This window comes from Nicotiana attenuata, chromosome 7 (assembly GCF_001879085.1).
Source record: "Nicotiana attenuata strain UT chromosome 7, NIATTr2, whole genome shotgun sequence".
NCBI lineage: Eukaryota > Viridiplantae > Streptophyta > Magnoliopsida > Solanales > Solanaceae > Nicotiana > Nicotiana attenuata.
The window spans coordinates 58,071,786-58,083,883 of NC_031995.1; the positions used below are offsets into that span (position 1 = coordinate 58,071,786).

Consider the following 12,098-nt stretch of genomic DNA (forward strand, 5'->3'; position numbering starts at 1 on the left):
TAGTCGCTCATTTGTGTTGAGTTCTAGCTTTCGTAAGCTTAACAATGGTCCCTTATTGTTTGTTGTAGATTGAAGTAATAACGGGCTAAACTGATGTCGTGTGGTTAAGTAAACAACAAAGGTATGTCAAGGCTATCCCTTCTTTCCTTTTGGCATGATTCATATGATACAAACGAAACGAGCAAACGCGCAACTTTCACAAATGACTCTATTCTTGAAAGTATTAGGGGTGCCTATGTTCTTGATTCCCCTTGTATCCTATTATAATATCGTCTTTTCATGGGTCTCAGAAAATACTTAAGTTGATAAAGTTTATTTCATGATATTAACCGAAGGCATATTGATCTTATTACCTTCCAAGAGATCTTATTGACTTACTTCATTATGCATTGCATTCATTTATACAAATATGTTGACCGATGATCAGATGGCATTATATATGCGTATACTATATGTATATTGGGTACGGGAAAAGTTTACGGCGTTATATACGCACCACCACCTGATCAGTAGGTATACGTTGATGATTTCGCGCACTAAGGCCGAGATGATATGATGGGATGCCCTCAAAAGCTTGATGATGTTATGTACGCATATACCTATGCATGATATGACATTTATATTCATATGCATGACATTATAATTGTTTCATGATTCACTAAGCTATTCAGAATTACAGATTGAGTCCTTTACTCCAGGTTTCTTTCATATCTTTTATATACTGCTTTTCATGCCTGACATACTCGGTACTTTATTCGTACCGACGTCCCTTTTGCTTGGGGATGCTGTGTTTCATGCCGCATGTCCCGATAGACAGGTTGGCAGTCCTCTTAGTAGGCTATCAGCTCAGCAGAAGGTGTTGGTATATTCCACTTGCTCCAGAGTTGCCTATTTGGTTAGTATGCTTTGGATAAATATTGATTGGTATGGTGGGGCCCTGTCTCGATCTTTATGATATTTATGTACTCTTAGAGGCTTGTAGACAGATGTCATGTATATGGATGATTGTATGGACTTGTCAGCCTATGTTTTAAGTGTACAAATGATCATTTCGATCCTATAGGCCTGTATGTCACATGTATAAGTTTGTATACCATGTTGGGACGTCCTATGTCGAGTATTCCCTTATGTTTTATCCTATTTATCTCATGACGGCCTTTACGGCTCATTTACCCATGATAGTATGGTAAAAAAAGATATATTACATAGGTACTCGGTCTAGTAAAGCAGTGGGTGCCCATCGCAGCCTATCGGTTTGGGTCGTGACATATATAAATTTATTTTCCATGTTCAATTGATTCTATGACTACGTGATGACTCATAATTATGATTTAGAAGCATACTTAAGGTTATGACTTATTGAATTGGGCATATAAAATTATTATGCCATGTTAAGTTTTATGATAAATCCGTAGTCATATAATTTCTTATTTGACTCATGATTTGGTAGTTGAATGGCATAATTCACTCATGTTAAATATTATGATTTGAATCATGAGTGTTGAAATTGCTCATTGAATTGTTATAATAAATTGAATTAGATGATTAGCCATAGCCATCTTTTAGCCATATGAGCTTTTCCATCTCTATTATCATATCTGGTGCTTATATTATTTTATACACATATGCATGATTGGAGAGTTAGTTATTGTGAAAAGTTGAGAATTTTGGCACTACAGACACTATGAGAGGATCTTGATTGTTGGTAGTTGATCATTAATTATGAAATGATTCATTCAGAATCGGGTAATTACCTATGTTTCTTTGGGCCCTGCGAGCGTAGGCACTCGGGTTTGGTGCTTAATTAGGACATGTGGCCTGTGTCAGCCGTATGAATATGTGTTGTGAGGTATTAAGAATTGATCGTGAGCATGCATATTTATGTATATTGACTCATGTATCATGTTTTTATGTGAGGATTGAGGTGTTGATATCTTATTTGATCTCCTTTATCTGTAAAGCATGCTTGAACTTTGTATGAACTGTGTCTTGAGCTTTCATACTCATTTGATAATGACATGCATTATTTCGTATCTTATTTATGCTTTCATATGATTTTTTGGACTGCTAATGAGTGTTAGAGATGACCCTTTGCCACTACTTCTTCGAGGCTAGATACCAAGTACTGTTATTTTTGTACTCATAATACGTTTTTGCATATTTTTATGTCGATTATGAGGCTGGTATTAGTGGTATTCCTCCAACATAGTAGGAGATTTATTTGGAGACTTTGTGGTGAACTATTTTACCTGATCTGACCCGCATCACATGGACTCCATTTCCCTACTTAGCCATTTCTGTCTATTTATGTTCTTTCAGACACATGCTCTTGTTCGGTTTACTCTTGTTAGATGCTTGTGACACTGTGATACCAAGTTTGGGCATTGCTAGACAGTTGTGGTTGCGTTTTAGACCCTATCTTAGACATTTGTTTATGATATTGGTTTTGAGACTTATCCGCATTATTATCCTAATCATATCTCTGTTAATAACATAAAATTGGATTTTATTATTGTTGGCTTGCATAACAAGCAATTAGGCGCCATCACGATTTTTGGTGAATTTTTGGGTCATGACGTAAGCATGTAATCCTCAAAATTTTGCACTAACACAATTAAAGCATATTAATTATAAGGTAAAATGTAGTCGAAAACCCATATTTCTAGCATACCATCAAAAAGCTGGACTTTTACCAAATAAATGTATCCCCAAAAAAGAGTTAGCAAGAATCCGTGAATGCACCAAAATACACTAAAAATAATTAGTCATAATTAAGTAATAAAGCACTTATGTGAAATATAAGGACTAGTTCCTATAGAGATTCTCATTGGTCTAATTCCACGCCTATGACGAAAAAGGAGTCAGCATGGCGTAAAGTAAAGACTAGGGGAGTAGAAAAAATTCCTTATAGGGTGCTCCAAAAGGGTAACCTAAGCAACAAAAAGGAGGCACGATATTTCAACTAGAGAAGTGACCCGTTGGTTTACAAAAATTCAGACCAAGCATCACATATTCTCCAAATCCGAAGGGATTTAGTGCCCAACTATCAACCCCTCCTGAAAATGCATTATACTGGATGGAGCAAGTATTTTGCATCATTACATTAATTATGTTTGGTTTTTTCAGCATTCATGATTAGAAAATTTTTACATAGCTGTAAATATATAAATAATTTTTAAAAAGATAAAGAAGGAAAAATATCACTTTTAGTCCTTCAAATATTGATTAATTGTTGTTGTTGGATATTATTATATTTGACTAAGCATATTTAACATTTAATTAATTAAGATATGCACTATAAGTCTTATGCTTGCGTATTTTCACAATTATATATCTTATTACATTATATAGTAAAAAAGTTAAAATTAACTATGCTTAATCATATATTACAAGGACTAAAACTAAGATATGCTAATTATAATTAAAGACCAAGAGTGTTATTATCCCAATCAAGGTAATGCCCTAATGTGCATAAAACTAACTCTAATAAGTCCAATTTTTTTACATGCAAAAACAGTACTCCACTAGTTAATACTGGCTATGTTGTTTGTTGTTGTTTAACACAACCTGTCAGAGGGAGAAATCAAACACAACTTTATCCTTCGGACCGCTACGGCGAGCAGAGTTTTGCTATGCAGAGTTTCATCCTGCTAGCTCCTCATTGAAGCTGCTGCTTCTTATTTTTCATGGAACTCGATTTTCTATCCGCACACATGCGTAATCCGCCACTAATATTTCGAGGCATCATTTCGAGCCTTTATCCCGTGCCTAAAACCTGCTTGATGTTATGCCCCAATAAACCTCAGCTGCGTAATATTTCCCTCTTTCCCTCTGTTCGCTTTAACTGTTTCTCATGCGCTGCTCTACAAACAATTGAACCCAACTCCCCATCAGTTGAAAACCCAAAACTTCAATATTCCTTTGGGTCTAAAAGGTTGAGTAAAGGGTTGAAGTATGGTGCTAAGGAGAGATTTTTGATTCTGAACAAGAAAAAGGGGGTTAAATGGTACTCTGAAATGCTCAAAGATTATGCTACTAAGTTATGTTTGAAGGAAGGTAAAGCTTTACACGGTGAAATTATTAGGAGTTGCATAGAAACCGATTCGCATTTATGGGTTTCTTTGATTAATTTTTATTCGAAATGTGGTGATTTAGTTATGGCGGGCAATGTGTTTGATTTAATTCCAGAGAGAGATGTTGTCTCTTGGACAGCACTGATAGCAGGGTTTATAGCTCAAGGGTATGGCAGTAAAGGTATTTGCTTATTTCGTGATATGAGGGGAGAAGGTGTTAGGCCTAATGAGTTCACTTTGGCGACAGTTTTAAAGGGTTGTTCGATGTGTTTAGATTTGGAGTTTGGCAAACAACTACATGCCGAGGTTGTTAAAGTTGCTGGCTTTTCGGATATTTATGTTGGTTCTGCTCTTGTTGATTTGTATGCTAAATGTTGTGAATTGGAATCTGCTGTTAATGTGTTCTTTTCCATGCCCGAGCAGAATTCGGTGTCGTGGAATGCTTTACTTAACGGGTATGTGCAGGCTGGTCAAGGAGAGGAGGCTTTGAGATTGTTCTCGAAGATGTCGGATTCAGAGATGAGGTTTAATAATTATACTCTGTCTACTATTTTGAAGGGGTGTGCCAGTTCACCAAATCTGAGAGCTGGCCAAGTTATCCATTCGTTGTTGGTCAAAATTGGGTGTGAACTTGATGATTTTACAAGCTGCAGTCTTGTAGATATGTATAACAAATGTGGTCTGCAAGACGATGCCCTGAAAGTGTTTTTGAGGACTAAAAATCCTGACACTGTGGCATGGACTGCAATGATCAGTGGACTTGATCAGCAAGGACAGAAGAGGGAAGCTGTTCAGCTTTTTTGCTTGATGAGGCATTCAGGTTTGAGGCCTAATCAGTTTACACTAGCTAGTCTTATTAGTGCAGCGGCTGATTCAGTGGACTTAATTTGTTGCAAAAGTATCCATGCTTGTGTTTACAAATTTGGTTTTGACTCAGAAGAGTGTGTCAGTAATGCATTGATTGCAATGTACATGAAATTTGGGTCAGCTTTTGATGGGCATCGTGTATTTTCTTCTATGAGTAATAGGGATATAATTTCGTGGAACTCTCTTTTGTCTGGGTTCCATGATAATGAAACTTCTTATGAAGGACCTAGAATCTTCAGGAACTTGCTTGTGGAAGGTTTGAGGCCAAATATGTACACGTTCATTAGCAATTTGAGATCTTGTGCAAGCCTCTTAGATGCCACTCTCGGGAAGCAAGTGCATGCCCATATAGTTAAAGCTAACCTTGGTGGGAATAAATATGTAGGAACTGCTCTGATTGATATGTATGCTAAGTGTGGGCATTTAGATGATGCAGAAGTGATCTTTTACAGATTGAGTGAAAAAGACATCTTCACTTGGACAGTTGTCATTACAGGTTATGTGCAGTCTGATCAAGGAGAAAAGGCTTTTCGATGCTTCAATCAGATGCAAAGGGAAGCTATTAAACCCAATGAGTTCACTCTTGCTAGCTGTCTGAGAGGTTGTTCTGGTATAGCGAGCCTAGACAATGGGCAGCAGTTGCATTCCTTGGTAATAAAGTCTGGGCAGTTCAATGATATGTATGTGGCTAGTGCATTAATTGACATGTACGCAAAATGTGGGTGTATCAACAATGCCGAGTCTCTATTTAAGAGCGTGGGGTCCTGTGATACAGTGTTGTGGAACACAATTATATTTGCCTACTCCCAACACGGGCTAGATGACAAAGCATTGGAAGCATTTAGAACCATGTTAAGTGAAGGTAATCTGCCTGATCGGATTACCTTTATTGGTGTCCTTTCTGCATGCAGCCATCTGGGCCTGGTCAAAGAAGGAAGAAGGCATTTTGACTCAATGAAAGTTGTGTTTGGTATCACTCCTTTGATTGAGCACTATGCTTGTATGGTTGATATTCTTGGCCGTGCAGGCAAATTTGATGATATGGAACACTTCATTGAGGGTATGGAGCTTGCCCCTAATGCCTTGATATGGGAGACTGTTCTTGGAGTCTGTAAAGCTCATGGAAATGTGGAATTGGCTGAGAAAGCTGCAAACATACTTTTCGAAATTGATCCAACAGCAGAGTCAAGTTATATATTGTTGTCCAATATATATGCTATAAAAGGGAGGTGGGCTGATGTTTCAAAGGTTAGAGCATTAATGTCCAGGCAGGGTATCAAAAAGGAACCTGGTTGTAGCTGGGTTAAGATTGATAATCAAGTCCATGTCTTCTTATCTCAGGATGCTTCGCATCCTAGGTTAAAGGATATCCATAAAAAGTTAGAGGAGCTGGCTTCAAAAATTACTGCTGCAGGATATATTCCAAACACAAACTATGCACTTCATAATGTCTCTGACAAAGAAAAGATAGACAACCTTTCACATCATAGTGAAAGGCTAGCTCTAGCTTTTTCTCTCATGAGCAGCAATAGAAATAGTACTGTCAGGATCTTTAAAAATCTGTGCATCTGTCGAGATTGCCATCAATTTATGAAGCTGGCATCAATCGTAACAAACCGAGAAATAGTTATTCGTGACATTAACCGCTTCCACCACTTCTCTCTTGGAATGTGCTCATGTAAGGACTATTGGTGATTATTGACTGGCTAACCCATCAGGCAACCACAGCTGCAACAGATCAATAGTGCTTAACTGAAGTTCTAAATGCAAGTCATGATAGTTCAATATGAATATATTACTGACGTGGCAAAGTGATGAGGTATTTACCAAACTTTAGTAGCATTTCACTGTTATGCAGAGTATAAACTTCGATCTTTATTCATCCTTTTCTCCGTGGATGTTGTCGTTATTCTTATATTTTTTTTTGTTCTGTTATTACCTTCTTTTTTGAACTTAGTTTTGAAATATATGTTGACCCAGTGTTAACTTTGACTTGGTTTTTACAGCTAATCACCAAGCTATGTTGAAGTAAGCATTTGATTGTGAATGTTTTATTTTCCTTTCTCAGTTTCTTAACGTGTCCATTCCAATTCTTCCAGAGAAAATTTTTTCTTGTGTTTGTCGGAAGTACCAGGCTGTTTTAATTAAGTAGCTATTTTGATGCATTCTTTCTCCTAAAGTGACCAAAGTTCCTTGATCCTGAAAAGCTTTGGTTGAAAATTCTAATGATCTAGCATATTCTTCATTTGTTAGCTTCAGTCTCTGCCAAGGCTTTTTTTCCTTGGACGATCTTTCTAATTCGAGCGCAGCTCTTTCTGTTACCTACAGGATTAATAGCTGGGTTAATAAGTTACCTGAAAGGACAACAACAAACCCAGTATAGTACCACAAGTGGGGGGAAGGGACAAATAGATCAAAGGTTACTCAATCTCTGAGGACTGAAACTAGGTGTGTGAAACCTCTGATAAACTTATTGCAGAAGGTGAAGAAACTGCTCAATTAAATCAGAAGTACTCACGTTTTGCCTTTTCTCCTATTCCATGTTTGAGCTGTACTCAACTCACTTTGGTAGCTGCAGCGATATCTGACCATTTCCTGCCATCCACATTGTTTAATTTTTGAAATGCCTCTGAATAAAGTTCTTTTTCTATCAGAAGGATGAAAAGAAGATCAACTGATATTTCTTTATCATTAAATGTAGAGAACAATATCACCGGTAGGGAACTCCCAACTACATATTACACAAAAATTTGGCCAATAATGATTTTGAAATACTGCAATTTGACAATTCATAAATTAATGCTTTTCATATCTTCAAAAGATGAACAAGATAGTTCCTGCTCCCTGTTGTTATAGAGCTGGACGTGCTTTCACATCTTCTTAACCTTAGATGGCTGAGAAGGTCTTCCGGTAATGGAAAGAAATCCACCCAACTCCAGCTTCATGTATGGTTGCGTGATGCCATGGAGGGTAATCCTATTTCACCTCCTATAATCTTGATGGGAATTAGGATGAGCTTTGCTAAATAAAGAAGAATTGGTAGGGCTAAAGTCCAGGTGGTGATGGGCCAACATAACCCAGTTCACCATATTAATAAAGCCAAAAGAAAAGCAGCTTATTAAAGGTTCCAAACTCAACTATGGCGAATAAACACAAGCGTTGGAAATAAACAAAAAGTGTCCCTATAAGCATGTATGTTAAATTAGTTTGAACCTGTTCTAAGATAAGATTCAACATATAGTTGAATCAAATATGGAATAGAAAAATAATCTTTCATATTACATTGGCTAAACCCAACAAGGACAAGAAAAGAAGCGTTGGAATCGAGTTCTATTGACCAAACTGAAACCTCATCCTAAGTCCTAAGAAAAGAAGTTTGCACTCGATAACTCCACTTCATTTGCTCCACTGATACCAAAGATCAAAAAGCTCCGGATAGAAAGAAGGATTGGTTAGCGAGCAGTCAACCACTAGTAAAAAGGATCCTCGCATATTGTGAATAACCATATTCCATCACTTTTTATGTGGGATGATCTGATTGGCTGTACTAGCTTAATATAAGCTATGCACTGTTCAATGCAAGAAAAACCATGCAAATAACAGGTATAAGCTTGTTACATTTCTTTGTGTTGAACCCCATACTCCTACAACAAACGAGTTAGGTATAAGAAAAACTCAAAGGCTGGTCGGGTGAGGTCATCCAGAAAGAAAACAAAGTTGACCATGTCACTGGAAGCAGACCATAGTTTTGCTTATCCTTTTATGTCTTGACTCTAGAGTTCAAAATAAAGTCAAATGGTTGCAATCAAGAATTGTCCCCATTTGATGGTGGATCTTTAAACATTTTTTGATGCTATAGTTAGAATCTGAAGTGGTCGAGAGCACATAAAGCCTGGTGGTGTTCTCTAGGCCTGTTTGTGAATTAGGCAGAACACTAGCAATTTTTTCTTCCACATTTCTATTATTATAGTCTTTTGCAACTTTTGTAGGGTCTGATTCTGATGTTTGTGGCTTTGTGCATAGCTTTTATTGGTGAATAGTTTGTACAAGCTGTTCGATGAAGAGTTGGTGGTATCTGGCTTCTTACATCTTGATGGGACTGCTATACAGATTGACTTTGCTACACCGAATCAGAGGTGGAATGTCATGAACATCATTTCAGTGTTGGAGTGTACTTCCAAGTCAAACCAAGCCTTGGAGTATACCAAATAGTAAGCGTCTGTTGTTGATAGAAGCATAGTGTTTAAAGAAAAGATGACCATAAGGTTGGACATCCCTCTTCCTATTAACAATTTGTTCTTTTTAATCTGATTGGTTAAACCTTTCTAAATCCTCGTTTTAACCCACTTCTCCGGATTCAAAGGCTCAGTTGTGAAGCATTATCATTCAAACAGTAAAGTCTTCAAACATCACCTGATGAAATCAGCATGTTCAAGTATTCAGAAATCAACTGCAAATCTGAATCATTGGTCTATGACCTGCTAGATCTTTTATATCAACAAGGCCTTAGAATCTCATTGGCTTCAATAGTTTGTCTACATCTGTATACTAGTTGAAATTTGCATAATCCATGTAGTTCATTGAAAAAAACTTCATTCAGTTTTCCCCTTATGATCAGTTCTGTCATTCAAAATACATAGACTTCAATAGTCAATTTAATTTTCCCTCATTCCTCACGGCATAATTCTCTAGAATGAATGTCCTGAATCATCATTTACTTAACCGGTAGTCTTGATAGTTTGGTTGATGCTATCTCCTACTTGGTTTTTTAATGGCATCAATTGTGTATGATGTCTTTTAATGAATTGAACGAAAGATGCTCGATTCCTTTACTCACAAACAGGTCTGAGTTATGATGCTGTTTTATATAAACAAAATGATGCTGTTTTGTCTAATAGGGAACCTTCTAGATTCATCAGATCATGCACGTATTATCATCAAACCTTGCATATTATTTTCGAATGGTACTATGTGAAAGAATTAGTCAAGACAAGTTTTCCAACTTTTCCACAAAAGTGAATACTTACTATCAAAAAGAGAATCTGATTAATGAACTTTCCATGCTAATGCACCAGCGAAGTTGGGTCCTGGATTAAGTGGGTGTGGAGTGAAATATTACTTTTTTATGACAATGGGTTAGGACTTTGGATAAATATATATGATTTTTTTAAACTGCATTCACACCTCGAGCTAGAAGCTGTTGATGGGCCCCCGCCTGCACCTGCACCTGCTGCCTTCAATATAGATGTGCTCATGCTCAAAAGTCTTTAAGAGTTAATACCGAGTGAAAAGGGTGGGAGAAGAGGAAAAGGTATAGAAAATTCAGCTAGTAGCTGCTGAAAATTAGAGCATAACCTATCCAGGATATGCAGCTTTGTCTGTTTAAAATTCAAAAATGTGATTCTTTTGAGCTCGCACAAAAATTGCTATTGTGCTAAATATGATTGATATGAGCTGTGAGCTTTAACAAACTCTACAGTGAAAAGCTTTAACAAACTCTGCTTTTCCAAAACAAATTTCCATTGAAATCTGTTCTTTAATTTTATTGTTTGAATTATGTTTTGTTCATTTTCTTTGTTTTTTCTTCTGTTCACAGGCTTATTTCTTCTCTCTCTGTGGCACTGTTTTTGCCGAGGGTCTGCCTTGAACCGTTGAAAAGGTAACTTTGCAGAGGAAAAAACAGAAATAGCAGATCATTAGGTTTTTCAAATTAGTAGAAGAGAAACAAGACTTGACCCTATCTGGGGAAGTTTCTTGCTAGTTATATGCAGTATTCGATTTTAGTGGCCCAAGCACTTATTTGTTGAGGAGATTTCTCTACACCAGGTTAATCGACCGATATTATATCACTCTGTTGCAGTAGGTCTAAATGACTTGTCTCAGAAAAGATCATCTGGGTGGGATATGTTCGAAATTAACTTGATTCAGAGATAATACGGTTGACTGATGAAAAATGCATGGAGAAAATAGGTGAATTTCATTGAGTCCCATGCCATAACATTAAATGTTTGGCTAGTACATTGTGACTATCAATAAATATTAATCTTGCATAGAATGATGCAACGGAAGCTTGTAAATTGACTTAATCACGTCTTCTTTACTGAGTATATCTTGTTTGTTTTTCCCTCTTCTTTCTACTGTTGCTCCGCCCTAAACGCCTTTGGTTCTTCTCCAACTACTGATGCAAACTCTTTTTCTGGTTACTTTGCCTCTATTTTTCATTGTGATTTATTCTCAAGGCTTGTATTTTGATGTATAGGAGGTTCGGAGGTTCGTATCACATTGAATCTGCTCAGCTGAATGGTCTGCTGCAAAGCCTCAAGGAAAGAAGAGAGCAAAAAGAGAGGCTAAAGAACCTCGCAAGTAAGTGGTCTTCTTTCTATTCTATGGCCTTCAACTACTTGCTAAGATTGGATTGACCAACTCTATATGTACATGCCAGCTCTGTGCTTGATAGGCAGAGAATAGGAAAGAGGGAAGAAATGTCACCTCAATTTTAACTCTGAAGGGACCTGATCTACTGAATAGCTTTTAACAAGGGATAAAATTTGGCAATTGGTTTACTCGCCTCAGAGACTGCATTGAAGCTTCCAAGATGGTTGAACGCCTTCTGTTATTTGGTGCCAAAATCCATTAGCTATGCTGTTGTACCTCACAAGAAGGCCAAGAGGGAGTCCCTCTTGCTTATCCCCATCTATCTCATATGAATCCTATTATATCTTCAGAAAGCATGAACTGATGATTAACCATGGTTTAGATACTATTCTTGGTTAGTTATCATGTTCTCATATATGTGTAGATTACCAACTGCATGATTTAGCCTAACTTGATGAAGCTGGTGTTGCTTAGAATGTTGTAAATCTCAGACGTAGGCAAAAGGCAACTGTAATGTAACACTGCAGAACTGTTTTGAGTTTTTAACACATTTAAAGAAGTTTTTTGGTCCTTTTTGGCGTTTCACTTTTTTAGGCATTGTTCTTTCTAAGTTCTTTTTGCCATTTTCACTGTTTAACTGGATTGCATAAGTATATGTAACAAATTTTCTGGGTTGCTTTTATGGATGAAGTATCCGTGCTTTCTAGACTCAACGGCATATGCTGGAATGATGTGGATTTGATAAAGCAAAGGATTTGCCTAATTGTGGCTCTGTCAACTATA

At 37.0% G+C, this 12,098-nt stretch overlaps 1 protein-coding gene across 5 annotated transcripts; it reads left to right on the forward strand.

Annotated features, from left to right (window-relative positions):
• On the forward strand, window positions 3,517-11,886 carry LOC109229153 (pentatricopeptide repeat-containing protein At2g03880, mitochondrial-like). Of its 5 annotated transcripts, none has more exons than XM_019394494.1 (5): window positions 3,517-6,759; window positions 8,964-9,205; window positions 10,537-10,599; window positions 11,200-11,303; window positions 11,383-11,886. In XM_019394494.1, the coding sequence occupies exon 1, from the start codon at window positions 3,687-3,689 to the stop codon at window positions 6,633-6,635; it is 2,949 nt and encodes a 982-aa protein (XP_019250039.1). In that variant the 5' UTR covers window positions 3,517-3,686; the 3' UTR covers window positions 6,636-6,759; window positions 8,964-9,205; window positions 10,537-10,599; window positions 11,200-11,303; window positions 11,383-11,886. The 5 variants fall into 5 exon arrangements, 4 of the variants coding, with proteins under 4 accessions (XP_019250039.1, XP_019250041.1, XP_019250040.1 ...); XM_019394496.1 differs by having other exon boundaries at window positions 8,964-9,151; XM_019394495.1 differs by having other exon boundaries at window positions 9,051-9,205.

Coding starts and splice junctions, on each gene's coding strand:
- LOC109229153 (XM_019394494.1), top strand. CDS start 3,687: ATGGAACTCGATTTTCTATCCGCACACATGCGTAATCCGCCACTAATA.